The sequence below is a fragment of the Rhinichthys klamathensis genome, unplaced genomic scaffold, assembly GCF_029890125.1.
Source record: "Rhinichthys klamathensis goyatoka isolate OS25496 unplaced genomic scaffold, OSU_Roscu_1.1 h1tg000262l_1, whole genome shotgun sequence".
Taxonomy (NCBI): Eukaryota; Metazoa; Chordata; class Actinopteri; order Cypriniformes; family Leuciscidae; genus Rhinichthys; species Rhinichthys klamathensis.
In genome coordinates, this window is record NW_026606783.1 from 1,325,398 (window position 1) to 1,348,507 (window position 23,110).

The 23,110-nt window shown below is 37.0% G+C and overlaps 2 protein-coding genes across 8 annotated transcripts; both read left to right on the top strand.

The window, feature by feature from the left end:
• The first annotated feature begins 1,556 nt into the window (after positions 1-1,556).
• On the top strand, positions 1,557-17,621 carry fxyd6l (FXYD domain containing ion transport regulator 6 like). 6 transcript variants are annotated; one of them, XM_056267638.1, is made up of 10 exons: positions 1,557-1,599; positions 10,872-10,931; positions 11,167-11,193; positions 12,747-12,770; positions 13,178-13,201; positions 14,724-14,798; positions 15,413-15,446; positions 16,922-16,953; positions 17,026-17,062; positions 17,158-17,621. In XM_056267638.1, the coding sequence occupies exons 1-9, from the start codon at positions 1,572-1,574 to the stop codon at positions 17,034-17,036; spliced, it is 315 nt and encodes a 104-aa protein (XP_056123613.1). In that variant the 5' UTR covers positions 1,557-1,571; the 3' UTR covers positions 17,037-17,062; positions 17,158-17,621. The 6 variants fall into 6 exon arrangements, with proteins under 6 accessions (XP_056123613.1, XP_056123614.1, XP_056123615.1 ...); XM_056267641.1 differs by lacking the exon at positions 1,557-1,599 and adding an exon at positions 9,413-9,623; XM_056267639.1 differs by lacking the exon at positions 13,178-13,201.
• Positions 17,622-19,281: 1,660 nt separating this feature from the next.
• Positions 19,282-22,629, top strand: fxyd7 (FXYD domain containing ion transport regulator 7). 2 transcript variants are annotated; one of them, XM_056267637.1, is made up of 6 exons: positions 19,282-19,603; positions 20,840-20,878; positions 21,211-21,285; positions 21,632-21,659; positions 22,222-22,262; positions 22,353-22,455. In XM_056267637.1, exons 1-6 carry the CDS (start codon positions 19,588-19,590, stop codon positions 22,370-22,372), a joined length of 219 nt encoding a protein of 72 aa, XP_056123612.1. In that variant the 5' UTR covers positions 19,282-19,587; the 3' UTR covers positions 22,373-22,455. The 2 variants fall into 2 exon arrangements, with proteins under 2 accessions (XP_056123612.1, XP_056123611.1); XM_056267636.1 differs by lacking the exon at positions 21,632-21,659 and having other exon boundaries at positions 19,293-19,603; positions 22,353-22,629.
• Positions 22,630-23,110: the final 481 nt, after the last annotated feature.

A 23,110-nucleotide genomic window follows, 5' to 3' on the forward strand; every position in this document is an offset into this window, starting at 1 on the left:
GTGAAATATTATTCAGTTTAAGTAACTGTTTTGTATTTTAATATATTTTAAAATGTAAGTTATTCCTGTGATTGAAAAGCTGAATTGTCTGCATCATTATCCATTAATCATTACTCATTAATCTTCAGTGTCACATGATCCTTCAGAAAGCAGCATTTATTTGAAATGTAAATCTTTTCTAACATTAAACGTCTTGTCACTTTTGATCAATTTAATGCATTCTTGCTGAATAAAAGTCATTTCTTAAAAAAAAAAAACATCCTGATCACTTTTACGCCTTAGTCACCCTTTAGCGTCAGTTACATGACGCGATCCTAGGGCGTCATCTTACTGACGCTTTACCTTTAACGTCAGTTAGATGACGCTATCTAATCGTAACCCTACCCCAGACCTACCCTTAGGTAAAGCGTCAGTAAGATGACGCCCTAGGATCGCGTCATGTAACTGACGCTAAAGGGTGCCTAAAGCGTCGAATATTGAAGCATGGTCAAAATTGTCATTTTAGTGACGCCTTGGGGTGAGAATGCGTTGCGTTTACATACATTTTAAATAGGTTTTAAAAATCTATGTCTAGCAAGAGGAAGCATCACATAAAACTTCAGTCTTAATGATGGAATGCTAAATGAAATGCTTCTTGCAGTCCAAGAAGAAAACAAAACTCACCAATTTGCAGTGTGTTATATTGATGTGTCTTCCATGGTGTCAGACGTTTCTTTGCAGCAGCATCATGTTTAATGTCCAGAATCCTCCTGAGCAACTGTTTTGCCTTCCTTTGCTTCAAACAATGTCATAGCAGTGCAACACAGGTGGTAGATTCAGTTCCTCAAGGCCACAATATTGTGTTCATGAGAACTTCTCCATATAGATACCTATAATAAACTTGTCAATAAGGTTTTGGAATGGGGGCCACAAATTACCATAGAGGTTTTGAGATGCACCTAACCTAACATCAGAGCACACAAAACCAGTGTTTTAAACATTCAAGATGCCCTTATGATGATAGTATGCACAAAATTAAAAATATTATTCATAACCCCTAACCCTGAAGCAGTTCCAGTGCTGCTGTATGTACCAGTACCATAAAAAGGCTTCCAACATGCCTGACCAGACTAATCTTAAATGCGTTCTGAAAGATGTCACCTCTAATTTGATTAATGTAGGATGCAGAAACACCATTGCTACAGCATTAATCAACTCGCCCTCCTAATGAGTTAGTCTCAAGGCTCATAATAGGAACAATGCTGAGGATTTATGTAAGGTGGGTTATGTAAGAATGCTGACATCTGCCAAACGGCACAGCTGACCACCTCCATCTCACATCTGTAAATTCCTCTAATTATCCTTCAGATTATAAAAACCTCACTCACACACACACACAAGTTTTGTTTGCTTCATTAACCCTGAAAACTGTACGCAGTCGCAGTGCTTTTGATATCAAAACAATCAATTCAAAAGTATGTAACTGTAACCAAATCACCTGATCTGTATGGATTAATTTTATTTATTTATTTCAGAATGAGGGAGATTTTACACATCTGCTGCGAGGTTCCGTCTTGTCATATAAAGTGTTGATGGGATTGGTTCATGCTGGTTTCAGAGGTCAGTGAAATATTCATTCTGTTCTTTGGCTTCTCTGCTGCGGTCTCGTGTCACTTTAAGGTATTGTGGATTTGTTCAATAATTCAGACATTTTGCAAGGATGCAGGCACATATTTTCCCAGTTAGAGGCTCTAAGAATACTCTACGGATTTGAGTGTTACACCATCTAGAGCCCTAAAAAAAAGCGTGTTTAGTGTTTACCACAAATTACTGTACTTATGAAAAAAAAAACGTCAGCAAATGTCATGTGGAATGCATCTCAAATGACCAATTTTATAATTGGTTTCAGTTTTTGGGTCACTTTTTTCAGAACTCTTTACACAGTTCTCCTTTCCAACTTTCAGCTTGGCACAGCAGTTAATTTCACATTCAAAATGCACTAAAAACTTCTCAAACGTCTCAAATCAACTCATTCCTCCATAACAATAGCAAAGGTTGTCACCCAACAAACACACTTTGTCACTCATCAAACAATGACCTAAAAACACTAACAAAGGGTAGCATTACACAATTTATTTAGTAAAAAATGTCTTTACAAATCAAACATTTGTAAACAATTTCTTCACTACAGTTTCATGTTTACATTACAGTATTATTCCTATTTCCTTTTGTCTAGATGATGATAATGAAATTGAAAGACTAACACCTGTGTAGATTTTCAGCTACATGTAATCGTTTGGCAGTATTTAGGTTTTTTTTTTTTTTTTTTTTTAGATTCTCAGTATATTTCAATATGGTATTACTGTAGAAATGTAGCAAATTGCTGTCTGATTCAGTTTTTATGTTAGGTTTTGAACTTAGGTTTAACAGTTTTAAGTATGTAAAATCTGTAAATTGGCCTGTAGGTAGTTTTGTTGGTGGTTGTGTCTGAGTGAGAAAAGAATTCATGTATTTTGAAAGTAGTCTTCATGCATTTTGTGCCAAACAATGATCAATGATCCACAGTTTAGCTCACAGACTGCTGTTGTGCTCACTGTACGAAGAGTTTTGAAAAAGTGACCCCAGTATTGAGAAATGTGTCCAAGCAATTGTAATAAATAAATAAATTGACCAATATAACGATTTTAATTGAATAATGTTACAGTGTTTCAATGATCACATGGTGTTGGTCTATATAAAATAAAGTAGTTAAGATTTATATTTGCTGTAAATGTTACACATTTTTGACTGTGTGTGTACAGGGAAGAATGTTCTTAATGTTAAATGAGTGAACTAACATGCCTTTGTGTGGGCTTGAGGATGAAGTGGGTGGGGGTGTTTTTTATTGTTGATATTCATGGGTTCTTCAGTGGCAAAACATTGTTTTCATGTGGGAAATGTCCATGGCTTTTTTTGTTCACAGTATATGTAAATACAGATTTATCACTGTCTGCAGTGATATGGAAAATGGAAAAGGTTTTTAGGGAATTTATCCATGAAGCGGTAATGCATCTGCTCTGCATCTCAGAGTTGGGTTACATAAGTGCTTACTTCTGGTCACTGCTCGTATGTATCCCAGTCCCTCTGCTGCTTTTGCTTAAACTGAAGCATTACATCAGTCTGCACTCCATCAGTCTTCTTGCTGCAGGACAGAGAGTGACTGGAGTAGAATTTATATCTCATAATAAACAGATCATTGTATGATGTCTGCTTCTCATTTCAGTTTTCAATTTAACCATTATAGTGTCTGTTGAAATCTGAGTAGTTTGTTGTATGTCCTCCGTCCCTTTGTGATAGTTTTGTAAATGGCAATAAATTTGCTATTATTTTGCCCTCAATCTCACTCCAGTGGACCTTGTTATTGGGAAGAGATAGAAAGTCATTCCCTGCAGCCTCACCTGTGACACATGATCAAACACATGCACACTTAAACAAGGCTGCTATAACAATGACCCAGCATCTGACAAGGTTACACCTGCTCGTTTCACAATCTGACGTCACAGCCTATTTCTGGAGGGAGAGGCTGTCGACACTGACCTCCTGCATTCTGGAAACAAAACTGATGTGTGGAACTTGTTTCAAAGCTCCTATATTACGTGTATTCACTGTGAGAAGAGAGTGCAGTGCACTAATATACACTAAAACTAAAACAATGCAGGATGTAAGTTTAATACTATAAATTACACTATCTTGAGATACTATCTTGTCTCAGTACAATATTTTATATTATACATCAATGATGTCCAGTTAAACTGCTGTCCAGTCATGAGATGAATACTTCAGTCATATTGGTAAAATAATAAAAACTGATTTATTCTGCATAGAACAAGGCACTTTTTTTTTTTTTTACTTTAAAAAAAAAAAAAAAAAAGTCTATAGCTGAACATTTGCTTTTGTGTGATGTTGCTGGATGTCAATGCACTGTAAGTTGAAGACTATACTGTCATATTTGCCAGTGCAATGCACACAATATTATTGTGAAATATACAAAAGTATCCTACAGACATAATCAACTTTAGAGAAGAAGGGTTTTAAAATTGTATCTTTTTAGTGGTCATCCTTTTTCAGTTTACTGTGAACTTTGGTAGAAGTTGCGTAGAGATGGTTTGGTGAAAGACAAACATATTTCTGCTTGTAACACATCTGCTAGGCTGTACCCAGTCATTAAAAAGGGAAGACATCCTCATGTTGGGTGTTTTGCTGCAGCTCAGCGTTGAACAAGTGTAAGTGCATTCATTACTTTCTGCCCAGTTCTGTCCTATATGGGGAGGCTGCAGACCTGGAGCCGGCAGATATACGCCCCTGGCAGTTTTACGCCCCTGGCAGTTTTAGGACCCTGTTGTTCCTGATGCGTCCAGTAGAGGGATATATTGCGAAATAACATAATTAAATCGATGCTTACACATTAATAACCCGTCCGGTCCATAGACTTGACAATTTTGTGTTTTTTTGTTAATTTAAATATAAACGTTACAGTGTAGATCTTCACGGATTAAATTTTCTGTAGATATTCAGTTGGGCTTCACTCTCTTCTCTCAACCTACAGAAGACTATTTGTTTTTGTGAATTGAAAAATTAAAAATACACATAGTTGGATCAACTATGTGTTATGACAGGTGATGCTATGACCTACTGCACTTATAGGCCAATTCACCGTAGGTTTTTATATACAGGAGACTGAGTGAAATATGTTTTTGTGAATTTATATAAAGTCACATTTAGATATTAACTATATTTAGCCCATTAGACATGCAGTCCCGTGTAATAATATGGATCCTCGATGAAATATCTGCTGTACTATTCTATTGGTCATCATACAGCTACAAAACAGTGTCCTACACAGCATTTTATGAAGACAAACACAATTTATCCCTTTTCCCATGGGCCATTTAGAAGATATAGACAACATTGTTGTTCACAAAAAAATATTTATTAACACCATTTGTGAATTATGATGACTCCCCTATGGTTTGCCACTCTTCTTTTACTGTTTTTTTTTTCTTTTTCTTTAACTGCTCCTGCTCACTGATGAAACATTAAAAAATGAAACATTAAAAAAGTTAAAAAGGACATCCATGGTGAATTTGACCTTGTCCCTGTGTGTGTGTGTGTGTGTGTGTGTGTGTGTGTGTGTGTGTGTGTGTGTGTGTGTGTATTTCCTTAAGTAGCTAAACCAAACACACCTTTATGAGATCCAAGTTAAAGAGAACTTGGTAAAGACAGAGTATGATAAAACCCACATTAAGTGCACATACCTTTGAGTCCAGATCAGTAAGCTATTTTAAGAAAAAATGTATATTACTGTAAGATATAAATGAGATAATTAGATCATCTCATTTATAAGAAACAACTCAAACCAGAATCTACATTCAAACCATATAAGTTTTTAATGTGTTTTAACGTATTTGAGTGAGTGTGCAGTTTAACTCTTTACTTAGAGAGAGAGAGAGATTTACATATTATAAATGTGTCTTTTGTGTGTTCACACCATAGACTGTAAAAAAAATGCACATATTTCCATTATCTACTGTAATATTGCTCTATAAACCATGTGGAGTATGTTTTAATGCAAGGAGTAAACAGAGTCTTACCAGAAGAGGCCAAGCTAAAGACAGGCAACAAAAGAAAATTACAATTAATTTTAAATTGAGTAGAGAAGATAGGGGAAGCTAAACCTACACGTGGGAGTTAAGTTTAAGCCAGATAGAACAGAAACCTGTCAAAATACATTATAGACCCATCCATTGATATATAAATGAATTGATACCTACCCTAGCTCTATCGAGCTAATCGTTTATAAATAATAAATGTTGCATCATTGCTAAAAAAACAATAACTTTAGCAGATTATTTAACATACAAATGACAGAATCTATTTTTGTCAGATTTTAATTCTAACGATGTTAAACTTGATTATACGGTATTATTACTTTGTCTTCTGGGCAAGTTTCATCTTCATAAAGACAGAACCATTCAAAGTAATCCTGATTCTAGAATATTCTCCTCTGATATAAAGTTAATTTTTTTCTTCCTTTAAGAAAATGTCAGAACCTTTAAACTCAAAGGTTTATAAAACAAATAATACCATTGAGTCTGTTGTAAAGAACCTTACATGTTTTTATATTGACAAAATGTAATATTGCATTGATTTGTGTAACCTAATTCAATCTCTTTTGATGTCCGTTTACCCCCCTTGTTTTTTTGTTAAACAGATCATTTAATCCGTGCAGATCTACACTATAACGTTTATATTAAATTCACAAAAAAACACAAAATTGTCAAGTCTATGGACGGGTTATTAAAGATGAACTGAACTGAAAAAAAATCGACGTTGATAACGTGTTGTTTATGACAATTAAAAGTAAATTACACTAAAATTTTTAATTAAAAAGATCAATATAGCTTTTTTTAAGCAACACAAAAATTGCGCTTGTTACGCTGGCAGTTTCGATGACGTCACTGGCATGGTAGGACACGCAAAGGTGCATAGGCAACAGCTGCAGGTCCTAATACACAGACGAAAATGAGCACTTTTAACGGCATGGGTTACGCATTTGAACCTGTGAGGGACAGTCCAGTAGTTTCTGACTACCACCACCACATGGAGGATCAGTTTCAGGCTCCACATAGCCTACAGCACGTTTGGGGCGAAGTGACTGGTGTGGGTGTGTGAGCTGCCGGAGCATGGACACTGCACCGGAGTCACCGCGCAGCACTCTATTGCGTTGGGAGTGCACGTCTCAAGGATAGTGTCGGGAAATATCGCTCGGGCAGAATAAGCTCTAGTTCACTCTTCCTACGCTAAGGAACCGAGAGTTGTCATCCAGTCTCTTTGCTAGAGAGAGAGAGAGAGAGAGAGACGAGGAAAACAAACAAGCATGCAAATGGAAATAATCGCGGCCGGAAAAATTATCGAGCTAATTTTTTTTATCGTGCGATTAATTAATTTATTGACTATCGCGACAGGCCTACTAAATAGTCTGTCACTAAAAAATGCTCACTACAGACTCGAAATCCAGGGGCTGTCGGAGGGCTAGACAGTTAAAGGCAGCTAGCCTTGACTTGAGGGCTGGTTTCCTTGTCAAAGGTAGCCTGTGAAAATGTATCGTAACCCCAGCTGCCTTAGCCCTATACAATTCATTACTACAGCCAGGGGCAATACAGTATGATTTGAACCCCCTCCCCAAAAAGAAACTCATGACTTAAGGTCAAACCCAAAACAAAAGGGTAAACAGTTGATGGGTATTAAAAGCATGTTTTGTTTTATATATGTATAATAGCCTACATTTATAGCCTATAGCTTATTACCACAATAGTTAATTACATGAATCAGAACACATGTTTTCATCTAAAGAAGTTGCATTCAAATGAGGTAAAACCTAGGGATGGCTGACGCGAAACAGTCGTTCCGAAGCTTTGCGAGATCCCGAAGCGCAGATGATTCGAAACACTGATCCGAAGCGTGATTCAAAACACCCATGTCACGTGACTATGGCTAAATGAAGCTTCTGAGTGTTTCACAAGGGGGTAATCCATCGACCGGAAGTTGAAGCCGGACGGGTGCCGCCATGTTGTAGCAGAACTTCACTTGCGTTAGCATTTCCATTGACTCCCATTCATTTTTGCGTCACTTTGACAGCGAATAACTTTACATCTGAGGCGTTTAAAGACTCCATTTGTCCATTATTTATTTCTAAAGAAACACGACAATGTATAAAGGGCTCCATTACCTTCTATGTTACACTATGGCCCCGTAGAAACAGATTTAGTAAAAATAGGCTAACGATTGCGTCATAACCACTCGACTCTCTGTCGCGCTGTACAGAAATTACCGTACAGACAGCAGGAGAAGCTCGCAGGCAATCGGGGGGACGTCCCGTCAAGGGAGAAGCCCATAGATAATGAGTCCATAAAAGCAACGGAATTCTTACTCCTGCTCACTCACGCCAAAGAACTCTTTGCTCAAGTTCCCCGTCTCTGCAAGATTAACGTTGGCAGTTTTCACGCACAGCTACTAGAAGATTAACGTCTGTCAGACAGGTTGCTCACGTCATCAAGCTTAGTTTGAGTCGGTCTGAGTCTGCGCGTCAGGAACGGAAGTTCTCAAAAATCGCTAAAAGTGGGCTTCAACTGTCTCAACTGAGTTCCAATGAGATCGCTCTGTTTCATCATTTTTTCAAAGGCTGGAGAAATTATCTGTAAAAAAAGAAGTAGGCTGAGTCCTTCAATAGCAGAGAGATTGATATTTTTGAATAAAAATCTATAAGAAAGTGAGACATTGTGGCTTGATTTCTTTTATTCATTTTTCATGACCAAAATAACATTATGCAATGTTTAGAGACTACAGGTTACAAGCTTCATAATAGAAACATACAATAAAAATACAAATAAAAAAATAAAAACAGTTTTTTATTGGCTCGTTGTATTAAAAATCAAAGTTGTTTCAGATCAACACCTGCAAGTGACCACTAGGTGTCACCGTGGAGACGGGTGTCGGATTGATTCGAAGCCTCGAAACAATATGGCACGTTTGCTTCAACTGTTTCATTGCTTCACGAAGCCTCGATCTGCCCATCACTAGTAAAACCTTGGCAACCTTGGTAAAACAGTAGGTTGTTTACCACTTTGTGTCAGGATCATTATTGGACAAAAGAGAAATTTATACATACCGTAGGTAATTTTGATGCCAAATATGGCACATGTGTAGAACTACATCTCCAAGACATCTGAGCGCGTAATTTGAAAAACCATCTTAAAGCAGTTTTATATGCATTCAATTTCCAAATAATAAAGTTGCGAAAGTCTTTTCTTCCCTATTGTGACGGCTTCTCAACGAGAAAAAAATGTTGAGCGAGACTTTTTGTTCATCGAGAATTGATTGGATCATTTTGGTTAGCTATTGTTGTGATTGGTTGACCGGCTGTCCCGCCCTCGCGCCAGTAAACATGTAATCAGGAGAGATTTGCAAACGGGAGGGAAAGTTATTTTGATTAAAGATTAGGGCACATTAATAAAAACAATTGTGCCTTGATAAATCATTTATAATAAATAATGCAATATTTCATGGTAACTTTTAGCACATGTTCTAAATGTCTATTTAACAGCAACGTTCTGGAGACATGCATGCGCAAACGCCCTCAATAAATAGCATCTTCCAGACGTCTATGTGATGTTTGCGCGAGGCAACCCTCAGGAGATTGCGCCCTAAATATGTCCTATAAAATCATTTAAAGGTCGATCACTTGCCTTCCTCAACCCAGGCAAGAGCAGTGGTCTATGGTATGAACTATGAAGCAATGATGAGCTCCGTGAGAGCCGGGGAGGAGTCTAGCCTCGCTACACAGTCAGGCGCGCGTTCGAACATCACAACATATTTACATGTACGTGTCATGTCCACTAACTTACTAAGACTACGGCAGCTCACAGTTTAAGAAATATCTTTTTGAAAATCGGATGAGAAGAAATTAAAATTTTGAGAGAAATTGGAATCACCTTCACTCTCATTCTATAGACATTTTACCGAATATACTTTCGTCGAGAGTTTTCTTCTAATTTGCCTCAGAGATTCGATAAAACCGGATTCTTTTGTTGAGCAGTAACGAGCAGGTAAGACTTTCACGCGCTTTGCATTAAAAATAAGTTTGTTCAACTATTACTACTTTTAACGCAATATTTCTTGCATAACTGCCACATGGTTCTCTTTAAATGCTTTGTGCAAATGTGTGATCTGTTGTTCCAATCGATCTGTTCAAAAACAGGTGATTGTATCACGTGCCGATATACATGCAGCATCGAATGCATTTTTTATTTTATTTTTTTTATTTGTTTTTTGCTCTTTCTTTGTTTAACATTTACAAGAATGCAGTCTTGATTAAATCGGCTGCTGGAGCACGTGACCATCTATATCACATTACTGCTCCTTGGGAGTTGTTTTGCAAACGACGTTTTAAATCACGTACTCCTAAGAAGTTTTACTGTTCTATAGAATTAGTAGTGTTTATGGGAGAAAGCTTTCCTGCTGCCACCAAGCAATTCAGTAAAACCCTACAAATGTGGGTTAAATGGGGGAGGGGGCTACTGTGTCTTAGTGCCAGAATTGTATATGGGACTCCTCCTCCTCAATATTTATCCTGTGTAGAAAGGTTTTAGTGACGCATCTGTGCAATAACTGTACTTTACTGTGGTCTTTCTGTACACAAATGAATTAGGTTTAATCTAAGATGTTCAGAGACCACTGAAGTCTACGCAATCAATTGCTGATTAGACAGTGTGGGTTTTGAGATGGGCATTATGGTGTGTGTTTTGGAGTTACAGCTGAAACGAACACTTATGTCTGTAAGGCTTAAGCCACTCACCAAATATCATCTGAAATGCCACACCCTACAGGCATGTTCCTTGGGATCCTTATACCACCGTTTTGAGGTGGTCCTCCAAAAATAGAGCCCTTTTGCCATTCTTGGCAACAGGAGACAGAAACATGCTGGGAACTGATCTTTTTTGTACAGGGCATTTTCAGCTTTTAGATGCAATGTCTGAAATGCTCCATCTATTAATCACATTTATTATTTTCTGTGGAAGTTCAATTGTTTAAACGTAATACAAAAGAAAACATTTGTCACTCATCCAACAAACAGTCACCCACAACTTCCAGGATTTCAATTCAGGTTTAAAGTGATTTGTTAAATGGTGAAAATAACTTCATTTTACACTTGTTTTCAAGTAAAATGAGGGAAGTGAGACATCTTTAGTCAGGTTTTTGCTTCCCACAAGAACTGAAGCATGTGTGTGAAATTTTGCAGGGATTCAAGACAGCCCAGTGTCTCACACGCACTTGTTTTTTTTGTTTTTTTTCAGACAAGATGGAACTTTGTGTTGCTGCTGCAGTGTTTTTGTCCTACTTCGCTCCAGCTCTGGGTAAGTGCTGTTACTTTTGTTCTTTATTTGCTTTACTGTTTATTTTATTTTTTTATGGGGCTTTTTACAGACACCTTCTCTACTCTGATAAATCAGTGTTTTTATATAAACTAGAAAGTCTTCCTCAAAAATGTTCAAGAATTTAATTCGACCGAACAGTATATTAAAAGTATTATTGTCCTGCGCAGACTTCCCCTTAGAGATTAACGGTAGGCCTATGTGTGTATGTGTGCAGGATCAGCTTTTGGCAGGGAAATGCCAGGTAAGTGTGTAGACTAGAGGGTTAGTGACGCACTGCGATGTGAGTGATAAACAAAGATGAATTTCAAGTTTTTCTGTGCTTCTGTTTTGTATCGAGGCTTTTTCTGTTTATTTTTGTTTCATAAAACTTGACTGCAGCTGTTGCACTTGACTGTTTTTCTGATACTGGAGCAGCTTGTGCAGGTTTGGCTTAACAGATTTTTGGCACGTTTCTCAAACGGTTCCACCGTGTCTTGTTTCTACTTATTACACCTTTCCCTGAAGGGTTTTTCTGAAAAGCCCATGAAGTAACACTACTCTCGCACTACAAGGCTTGAGACTTTTTGTGTGCCAAATGCAGCTCATGTTGTACCTAACCTTGAGTAGATGCAGTTTTGCTACTTCTTAAGATTGATTGACCTTGCAACATTTCAAGTATTGCTGTTGGAATGTTTTCTATTGAGATTTGTCCACTTTTAGTAGTTTCAGTACTGTGAATAAGGCTAATCCTTTGGATTTCTGCGAGAATTGTTGCATTCTCAGACACTTATTTTGGGTTGTTGCCAAAACCAACATTTGAATACACCATTTAAGCACGATTTAAGTCAGACTGGCCAGTGTGTGTACTCATGTAACTACTGCACACATAATCATGCATGTGTAATGGTTTTTGTCCACAAAGTATTTGCATCAATGCTTTGTCCATTGTTTTTGAAAGGGATGGAGGGAGAGAGAGAAGGAGAGATCATTATGGATAACCAAAGTCTTAGTCAGACCATTCATAATGTGTAATGGGAGATTTGGAGCGATGCCTTCAACATTTTTGTTTACAGAGAGAGCAGCTTCTCTGAAAAGACTCTTTAAAAACATGTTGCTCTATTTTTACTCCACTGATAAATTTGTGACATAAAATGGGGACATATAATCCTAAAGTAACTTTTCAGGCAAATGCCTGTTTAATACTAAGAAGTATTTGAGAAGAACTTTATAAACATGTCAAATATTAGAGAATTAGGCTATTGTTTATTCTCTAGTTAACTCTTGAAGATATTTTTTTGTCTTGTTTCATTGAAGAATATAGCGATTATTATGATTTTTTTCAGAGAGGAGTTCTTAAAACCTGTTTAATAAGGCTCATAGTTAATTTTTTTAATATAATTTTTTTTTTTTTTATCTGGCATAATAAAATGAAGCGATTCAGATTGGCTGTCACAGTCTGAGCATTTCTCTTGTCTACCATGCTTGTACACATGCTTTTTGAAGATTGCCATATTTTAGACGGTTTTATGGCTGTATGTGTGTCTGTGTCCAAACATCTTTACTGTTGAAATGTAGTGTGCAACCATAATGTTAACACTAGTGCACTGGAATGTTTAGCTGCCAGTTTTATATTAAGCAGTTTTAGAATCACTAAGACCTATATTAATTTTAATTGCACAAATTAAATAGATTTGTTCCTCTGCACTTAGAATAACAAGAGAATCTAATAGTTTTGTTCTAATTTGTTTTGTTTGACTGGCATAAACAACAATTTTGCTTGGTTAGATTTTAATTGAAACCTATTCTCTCCATCAGCTTCCAAAATGGATGAAGTTCACGGTAAGTGTCTTCTAGTCTACAATAGTTTACGTTAACCAAACGTCTTATTGGCTTATTAACATTGTTTTTAGCCAGGCTAGACCAGGTTTATATATTGTGTGCCTTGAAACAGTGTGTGTTTGACACTATAAGCTTTTAGTTAACAATGGGTGCAAAAATTATGGAGTCACCAGTCAGAAAGCTTTTATCCTCTTACAGTAAATTCCATACAGTATCCATTTTTCTATAGCATTCTGATATTTGAGAAATGGCTTGCAGATACGTAGATATATTTTTTAATGTTTTGGCTCTAGAATGTCATTTATCATCTTAAATTCTCCTGATATTTTGAATGCTACCAGTAGATTTTTTTTTTTTACATCTTTACCGAGTTTTGACTCGTTATTTTCATTTCTTTCTCCCACCAGAGTTCGACAAGCCATTTCATTATGGTGAGTATAGATGGACTTTAGCTGCTTAGCCAGTATACATACTTATATGGATTAAGGAAATCTCTTGGTTGACTTCATAAAGCTGATAGGGAAAAATGCTAGTAGGGTACAATGGGGCTAAAGGCACATCTTAAGTAAAATGTGCTTTTCACTACTCCCATAGTGTATGATTGCAGAAAAAAAAGAGATTTTGTAGTAAACATTGATTCACTACAAAATTTGATTGTCATTAAAATGTTAATATAAAAATATATTTAAAAAATGCAGAAATAAAATTATTTTGAAAAGTAAAGATTCTGAAAGCATTGCATTGAAGCATTGAATGAGATCCCATAATAATTTAATATAGATTTACAGTAGTAACAATAAATTATATTTTATTATATGATTAATATATTTTTTAAATATGATGGTTTCATTATAAATATGGTCTTTATCTCTAAGGTCGACACCAAACTTAGGCTAATATATGATATTTGCCATCTGAATCTAACCATTTGTTTATTATTGTGCCTTTAGCTCCGACAGCATGGGCGCCTTTTACCCCAAAAACCATACTTTTACATATTCAAGTTTTTGTCACCTAGTGGTTTAGAGGAAAATCATTTTACCCCGGTGCGCCTTTAGCCCAGTTGTACCCTACTCATTGAGGCATTTGTGTTTTTCAATGTATTGTATTTTGAATTTATTTTTATGTCATTTTATTATGGGAGTTACTGATGTTTCCCATACTGTGCTGAGTACTGTTGTTTTAGCAAGGGCTTTTGGGGCCAAAGTGCATCACCCTGCTCAGGAAACATCTGGGAAGTCAGCGAGATTTGCGTTTCCCCTTCTGTTTTTCCAAAATAGATGGAAACTACTCACCCCGGGACTAAGCTTCTGTAAAGCACATCAGTCAAAATCTGATATCTACCCCAGAATTTCCAGTTCATTGTCCATACTTGGATATATAAATTATCTGTCCCATTTACAATTAGAAAGAACAATGAAGAGCCCTACTTAGAAAGCAAACTACTAAGTACACTATATGGCAGTTTTTAAAAAGTGCTTCCCGACCGTCTCAGGAAAAGTCATTCTTCAGCTTCTTCATTATGCTCAGGAGATTGTTTGTGCGTATTGTGTTTGCCATAACACTGGTAAGCAGGCCCAAACGGAATCTGCAGACCTTTTCACATTTTCTGTGCTTATTTTAGGGGAAATTTTGTTGAATAAAGTGTTTAAATGTTTGTTCAAATTTGTAATATGAAACTAAAGTAGTGGTATACACTTATTGGTAGCTGTAGGCCTAAACAGGAACATGTTCTGCAGGCACAGATTCCGTGTGCGCCTACTACAAAAGGGCTGATTTCTGAATGAATCTTAACTTGTGTATTGGTTTGCCATAGTGCAACGTTTTTATTTAAAATATATTTTAAGCTTGTGTGGAATGTTTCTAATTTAACTCGTGTATCATTCATATTTTCAAAATGTAAACGTGTGTCATTTGTGCATTTGTACATGGTCTTCTGAATCCTCCTTCCAGATTATGAATCTCTGAGGATCGGTGGTATGGTCTTTGCCGTGATACTCTTCTTGATGGGCATCTTCCTCATTGTCAGTGAGTGCCAAACTATCTGCGTACTAGGCTGAGAACGAGTTATGTTTTAATAAATGTCACGGGGAGCATGGAGTTGGTGAAAATGTAGCGTTTTTATTGCATTTCTTACAAAAACATTATATACTGCATGGCATCAAATAGATAGACACATTTGAACAGTTTATGTATATTTTTGTCGATATTGGTCTAAAAAGTGTATGCGTGCACACAGATAAACAAATATCGGTTACTCAGGGTAGACTGGTTTCAGGCCAGCATGTCTTTCATAACCTCTAAGTTTAAACCTCTCTACGATACCCAACACCGCACCATGCCTTATGCCTTATGGTGTTCCTTCAGTGCAGGGACAAGCAGCCAGTCTAACCCTTGACTCTCTCACTCTGAAACCCCCACCAGCCCACATAAATTACTACTGAGAAGCTGTCTGTTATACAGACCATATGAGTTGTTTATAAGGACAGCAATCTGGCTGTTTACCTATGTGAAATTTCTCATGTTACAAAGCAACATGTTACAGGAAATGTTATGTGCTACTAAGACACCATGTGAATGTATTTCTCTTGTATGTAATAAACCACTTTGTTTGGGTCTGATTTCTGGTTTGTTTCCTATAGGTCGGAAATGCCGCTGCAAAGGGAAAAAGTCAAAGTAAGGGGCAAAGAAAACTATTAATGAATCTTATTCTACCAGAATGTTCAGGCTAAAGCCAACAGAAAGCTAATTGCTTTGACACGGACTTCTGTGTGACACTATTCACTATTGACAATGGCCCTTTTTGCCACCGAAATGTCGCTAATGTGACCACACCTTTAAAGTCAGCATGAAACAGAAATTGTAAGTCTTTTCCTCCATATTTTCACACAAACCGCTTTGCGTTGACAAAATGGGACTTGATTTTATCCATCAAAAATTGGTTCAATGGTTGTGGTTTGCTATTGCTGTATGTCATGTGAGTAGGGTGATCACCCGTCCCGCTTTGCGTTGTGCCGCACAGCATTTTCACCCCTTGTCCCGCAGGTCGCATATTGAGAAAATGTCCCGCATTTTCATCAGATTTGTTTTTAACTGTCATATTAAGAAAACGTGCATCCGTTCTTTTGCCTTTTTAAGAAAGCATTTTATTTATTCTTTTTGCTGCGTAGTTTTTCACCTATTATACAGCGCTTCGTCAGAAGTAGCTACAAATACAACAGACGTTTTTTAAATCATATCCAATGGTTGAAAAGAAAGGAGTAAACACGGTCACTAGTTCCATGTGTTCCCTGTCAGAAAACAAATGGATAATTCTGTCAATTAAAATTTTAATTGAACAGAATTTATCAACTTGTTGCCTGCTGTGGTTGTTTTAATTCACATCCTTTCTAAAAATATGAATATATATTCTTAATATATAAGACGGTCAATGATCTAATTTCATGTTGTTTTATATTTTATTTGTTCATTGTTTATTTTGTTGGATTTTAGTTGGACTTGCTCAGAACTGTTTCAAAAATAGTTATCTGCATGATGCCTGCTGCCCTTGGGCTCAGTGATGTTGAATTTAAATGACATGTAAAATAAAGACATGTTATGTTACATTGTGATGTAATGGTGTTTTCTGGAAGGGACTTAAGAACAAAGAATTGTTATCAGCTGAAAGGCAGAATACAAATGTTTTTATTAAGTTAGATAGACATATAACAGTTTCAGGTTATTCTTTAGTGTTAGTAATATGTCCCACATTTTCCCACAAAAACTTATAATCGTCCCACATTTGGTTTGTTTGATGGTGCTCACCCTACATGTGAGTGACAGGTTGCCCCGCCCTCACGCCAGTAAACATTTCATCAGAGAAGAGAGAGGTGCAGAAGGGCGGGGAAGTTATTTTGATTAAAGATTAAGAGGGCATGCATATTGAATATTGCAATACTCCTTAAAAACAAGAATTGATCATTTTGTTTTCATGCTGACTTTAATAAAGGTTCCAATGGTGAAACCTGGTTTTGTAATCTTAAGTAGATCATAGAACCATTTGCGATCAACTTTGAGATGATAGATTTCTATATAATCTCCATTTATTTCTCTGCTGTTCAGAATAGGTCTTTTAACTTGTCGCTCTTGTTGTCTCTTTATCTGCTTCACAGGCCAGTGGGAATTGACACAGAGGCAGCCAGAGGTGAGAATGTTCTGTTTTTTTGGATTCATGACACTTAAAAAGAAACAGACCTTTACTGTATTTTTATTGCAGGTGCAAAATAAAGTAAACCGAGGGAACAGAGAAACAGGTGACACTGCCTCTCCTTTTGCATTTATTGTGATGTTATATATCCTGCATAAATGTTTAAGACTATCTCTGCTGTCCTTTGGTTCCTTTTGACAGAAAGCATGGCTTCTTAAGGAGAATCTTAATCAAAACTGTGGCTATTTGGAAGAAACGGTCCCTTGAGGATTGAGTTCTAGTGTTCACCACAGTTTTTAAATTTGTATGGCAATATTTCTTTGTCTCTTGGATGCATGACAGTACGAGTGCTCCTTTTTAAAAATCGGAAAGTAAAAAAAAAAAAGAGTTTCAATAAAACTGTTAATTCTCAGCTAAACTACTTTGCCATAATGTTTAATTCAGCACCTGATATCTGTGAGATTTGTGCCAAGTTTTTGTCATGTGCTTTTCAGCTTTCTGTGAAGTTTATGAAATGCGTAGTATAGTATGTGTAAGGGTTCAGTAGCTAAAGGAAATAGTAGGCATTTTTTACATTTTGTAAATTGTCCTTCCAGTTTTGTCACTTTTCCGAATTGACAATAAAGCTGTACACTGTAGTTGAAAATAAAGTGATTTCTATGGAATTTCTGTTAAGTGTCATCGAGAAAATGACGTGACGGTTATGTGCTTGGCATCTGCCCTGTCAGTCTCTCCTATTCAGTGTGTTATAAATAGTTGACCCTGTTATTAGTAATATTAGTACAACCAGTTTGATCGTGTAGCTGATTTTGCAATAGTATTTAGATTCTGTAAAAAAAATCAAAAAAAAATCTCTGCATGTTAAATATATCATATTATCACGGTTCTCTGCTATATTTAATTATAATTGGTCAGTGTGCGGGCAGATATTTCTGTAGAATGAATGTTGCAGCAAATCGCCACAACTTGGGGTAGCTCATTGGCGACATCTTGCGATTGAAACCGATTACTACGACAACAAATGCTAATAAAAATGGCATGTTACGGGAGGACTCCTAAATTAAAGGAAAAGGCGAAAATATCAGCCTGAGGAACAATGAACCGAAGAGATGCATGAGAGCACACTTTAAAAAAAATCTATATCGATAGATCGATGGAAAAATAGATAGATATTCTTAATAACTATATTTATAGCATTTTATAACACACCTTTCCACGACATGATCATTTTTTAAATCTTATTTTCACTTTAATACTAACATTTTCAGGTTTCTAATGTCCAGTGATAATTTGGAAAGAAAATGATCAATTGTAGCAATTAATGCAACTTTTATTGTAGGCCTACGGAAAGGGGCAATTAAAAAATACACAGAATTTGATTTTTTTTTTTCATTTCCTTGCTCTACTTTTTCATTGTTTTTAATGTAAACATCCCCCTAGATGTGATTGACTGTTGCGCTCGCAATCGCATATCTCGCTTCAAGTTCCATGTGAGTATCGATCTGCAAGACGCGGCTTTCTAAAACGCGGCACTCAAGTTAGAACAACTTTTGAAAAACGCGTGTCTAGGCCTGCACTAATCTGCGTCTCGCGTTTTAACCGCAAAACGCGTCCTATTATATGTGAACGACTAAAAGATAAACAGCGCACGCTTATTTCAGTGCTGTTATTTAAGATAACAGTTTGCCTCGTTCATTCAGTTACAGCATTAACACCAAGCCAAAGAGGGCAAGGTTTCAACTGAACTAAGCTATTTTAAACGCTTATGTTCTTGCTCCGTTCATGGAATAAATGCACGTTCTTAAATGAGCGATGTTTTCTAGCGAATTTCGTCTGGGTTTGAATAAAAAATCTAATCAGGGCAGTATAGCCTATCTATTTTAATATTTACGCTGCAAGTAATTATGATGATGATACATAGGTAATTACAAAGATGACAAGTTGGAATTCACACCTTGATGTAGCCTATGCAAACATTTCTGCCCGTTATCGCGTATTGTCAGCCTCTACTTTTCTGTTACAGATTGAAGCGCGTGACGGACTGCGCCGTTAATTCAAGGATAAATAGACCAGCTACTGCAAATTTCTGGTGTTATTTTTGTGATTGTTTGGGGCATTCTACAGCCCTTCATCAAACCTTTCAACACAGAATCCACCTCAGATTGCTTTTTATTAATGCACAAATCGTAAAAAAAAAAAAAAAAAATTACCTAATACTATCTGTTCCTAAATTCTGATTGGGTGGGCAAGGCAGACGTTTGGCTGAGCCCACCCCTGTCCATACCTACATTGCCTAGAACCGGCCCGGTCCAGTCCTGCAGGCCCCGGTCCTGTTGCTGCATAGGTGGGGTTCGGTGTGTCGCATGTATTCGTTGGGTGGGGGTGTTTGGCTCAGGATCCCCACCGCATTGGACAGCATGCATTTTATCTACCCAACACCAGACCCGGGAGCTTCCCCTACCGAATTAAAGGGAACACCGACATATCTGCACCGCTAGGGGGTGTAAGTATAACTCTCGAAGCCCAGCATCGACGCAGTGCTCCTCCACGCCCTCTTCTCTTCATTCACCGTGCTCAATTTCAGCCTGTAGCAAGATCAAGGGAGCCTTGTCTAGAAACAGCACTGCAGTCATGGCAGTTTCAACAGGTTTGTCTATTTATTGCATTTGTATGCTTTTACAGATGAAACCGCATGGTGTGGCATGAATAATCAAACTCATTTTAGAACGTGCATGTTAAATAAGTGAGACTTTAGATGTTAGTCGTGAGTAGGCTATAACTGAATAAAAAAAAGAATAGTGTTGTTATGCAAATTCTGTTATTTGACAGGAATTACTATTATAATTGCATATGGCTATATGAATGTCCTATGCATATTCAGGAATTGCAGTCTGATTTATTTTTTTATTTTTTTGGGGTACTACTTCGATGGTATTGTTTTAAAACTGTTTTAATACATTTAAAATGAAAGCAATGCATTCTTTGAAAGCGCCGTTATTGAACGATGGATTTAATTAATTATTCACGAAAATGAAAATAGTCAACCCCGTATTAATTACTGTTCCCTTGAACACAAAATGTTGAAGAATGGCAGTCTCATTCACTCATCTTTTCTTCTATACAATGAGAATGAAGAGTGGAATAACATAAGGGTGAGTATTATGATGAAAACGTTCATTTTAGGGTGGACTATCCCTTTAAGAGTGAATGGGGGTGCTGAAAATCGCTAACTAAGCAGTTGCAAACCCCTGAAGTTCAGCACCGCATCATTGCGCTATAGTGCAGTTCACGAGACAAAACCTGTTTAATTCAAAGATGTATTGCATGTTAGTTTGTGGGTTGCTTTCCCCCCTCTCCATATAGGTAATAAAAGCTCCGACTATTGGCAGTTTGAACAGCTTTCTATTGATTCTCATTAGAGGAAGGTCCACACGCCTGTGGAGACTGCAGGTTCTCAGAGCGCGTGCACATCCAACCGGCTTGTCGCTGAGCTTGCAGTCTCGTTATGCAGATAATCAATCACCCGAATTACTGACGATTTCTGCTGAAAACACCTGAGTTTGCAAGATACCTTGTGCCTCGTCCATGGTCAAAAGCTAATTGAAATCACTGTTTATGTGATTAATAATTCAATCGATTGCAGTCTGAATGTGTCTCAGCGTTATTCAAGAGCTCATAGACTCTGACAGTCCAGTCTACTATTCCCATATTTATAGATTTAATAAACCAGCATCTGTCCATGGTGCTGAACTCTGTCCCCTGCATTGTTTTCCTTACTTCACTCCACGTCTTCACTGGCATCACATTGCTGCTAGGTCCATATTAAGCCTATCGATGTTTCTTTTGTTTCAGGGTTGTTAAACATATTTAAATGTATTTACAGAGTCATACATGAATTTGGACCAGAGTGCCTTTCATTATGGTAAGCAGTTGAGTATTGCATGGACATATTTATTTATTTAAAACATTAAGGCCCGGTTTCACAGACAGGGCTTAGATCAAGCCAGGATTAGGCCTTAGTTCAATTAGGGCATTTAGCTTTTATAAACGTGCCTTAGAATAAAACATTACTGGTGTGCATCTTGAGACAAAACAACGGCACTGACATATTTTCAGATATACCAATGCAAGTTGCTTCCAGTTAAAACAGCTCAAACATGCATGTTAGTCTGGGACTATCTTAAGCCTTGTCTGTGAAACTGAGGGAAAGTCAGTAAAACAGAGTATTTCACCACTCTTGATTTCTGAGCTCAGATTACGAGACGTTGCGGACCACAGGTGTCATCCTAGCTGTGATTATGTTCGTTGGTGGAATTCTTATTGCTCTGAGTAAGTCACTAACATAATAATTATAGACATGTTGTAATATAGGATGTGCTGAATGAGTGCAAATAATAGTAAACGGCTGTGATGTTAGATTCTAAATATTTTCATCATCAAGCGTGGCATTCACCTGACAATGATTGTAGTCAATCCCATTTTTACTTCAATCAGTGCAGTGAACACAAGTCAATTCACCAAATCATTTGTCTGAGTACTTCTGCAATGTGAAAAATGTTGGTCAATTTAAATGAGATTGAATTGATTCCTTCCAAACTGAAACTGAATTGACCCCAATCAAAGTCCCTTTTCAATTACATAATTCACCTTCTCTAAATGTTTTTTGCCCCAACAGGTAAAAAGTGCAAATGTTCGAAATCCAAGTAAGCGCTTTTCACACGAATGTGCAGCCTTGACTGTGCATGTGGAATGAGCCCGAATAAAGGATGAGGAAACGTCTTGAACGAAAAAAGATGTACATGGAATTGATGGTGCCATGAGTGTTCTCTGTAAAGCTCCTTTATTGTTTGAATGCAGCCCCTGGTTTCTAAATCGATTCGTTTTTGAACTGACCAGATTCTTCTTTCAGCTCACCTACACTGTCTATTCATTCAAACAACACGTTTAAAACACACGACCTCATGTACGGCTGTCGTGCTTATAAACACTGAAGTTAAGACAGCAGAAAGTTTGTTGTTCTTGTGCTTCCCAAATTAAGAACTGAACTATGTGCTCTTTGTGTGGGTAGGCAGTGTGTATCAAGACAGTTAAAATGCTCCGCATGTCCTCCTGAGAGGATCTGAATCGTCAGGCACTTGCATACAAATCAACCGACAATACTTACATTTGATTAATGCGGATGAGCATGCTTGCTAAATATGGAGTGCTTAAGATGGACCAGCGTGGCTTATTGGCATAAACTGTATGATTTTTTTCCCACTACAGATCTAGTCCAGTGGAAAGCCCTCAGCCACCACAGACAGAAGGTACATCCATCAACATTAATTAATGTTCTATTCAAAAACACTGTCAGAATTTATTGAACGCCTGATTGATTTCGCCTTTTTTCCTTTTAGTTCCCCCTCAAACGGTGTAAAGCTGATGGTGCAATGGGGCGACTCATTATAGTGAGAGGAAATGCTCAGACTCACAAAGTTACTTACAAGAATGTGGAGGAGAGTAGAACCCGCTTGACCTCTTTTTGTAACCTCCGCCTAAATGCTGATGTGTGGCTGTATTTTTAGGTCTCTCAGTAGAACATGTGCTTCATTATGTCCTTTTGTGTTTATATAGTGCTGATGATACCGTTCATGATGCACCTCATATGACTGCAGTTATTTGACTTATGCATGAATAGTTGTGATTTATTATATGAGGGCTAGATCTAAAGGCATTTTTTGGAAATACGATTAGCAGACTGATTGAATGACAGATGTTTCATCGAATAGATTTCAAATCCTTTAGACAGATATGATGAAATTGAATTGAACACTGGTTTACATTTTAATAAAGAATAAACGACTTCTTAGCAGCTCTCCAGCATGGAACTATGCACAATCCTGTGTGTCGCCCTGTGTAATTTGTGCATGGCAGGTGTCAACAAAATGTAAGACAATTGTACAATTTGAGTATTTATCTCTTGTATTATATATTTATTATTTTAGTTCCTGAATATTTATTATTTGTATATTGAATTATACTATTGGATCCATTCCATCCATTTACAGTTTTGACAACAACTGTATAAGATAATCTAAACATGCACAAACATCTTTTCGTTTACTAATTGTAAGGCCGTTTATTGGATCAGTAAAGTCAGACATCATTATGCAAC

What these genes read in the sequence shown, in the direction of transcription:
- fxyd7 (XM_056267636.1), top strand. An exon ending in CCAGAGTGCCTTTCATTATG is followed by an intron (nt 20,879 to 21,210) that starts GTAAGCAGTTGA and finishes TTCTGAGCTCAG; the next exon opens with ATTACGAGACGTTGCGGACC. An exon ending in TCAGCCACCACAGACAGAAG is followed by an intron (nt 22,263 to 22,352) that starts GTACATCCATCA and finishes TTTTCCTTTTAG; the next exon opens with TTCCCCCTCAAACGGTGTAA.
- fxyd6l (XM_056267638.1), top strand. Translation starts at nt 1,572, where the DNA reads ATGGGATTGGTTCATGCTGGTTTCAGAG. An exon ending in TTTTGGCAGGGAAATGCCAG is followed by an intron (nt 11,194 to 12,746) that starts GTAAGTGTGTAG and finishes TCTCTCCATCAG; the next exon opens with CTTCCAAAATGGATGAAGTT. An exon ending in CAAAATGGATGAAGTTCACG is followed by an intron (nt 12,771 to 13,177) that starts GTAAGTGTCTTC and finishes TTCTCCCACCAG; the next exon opens with AGTTCGACAAGCCATTTCAT.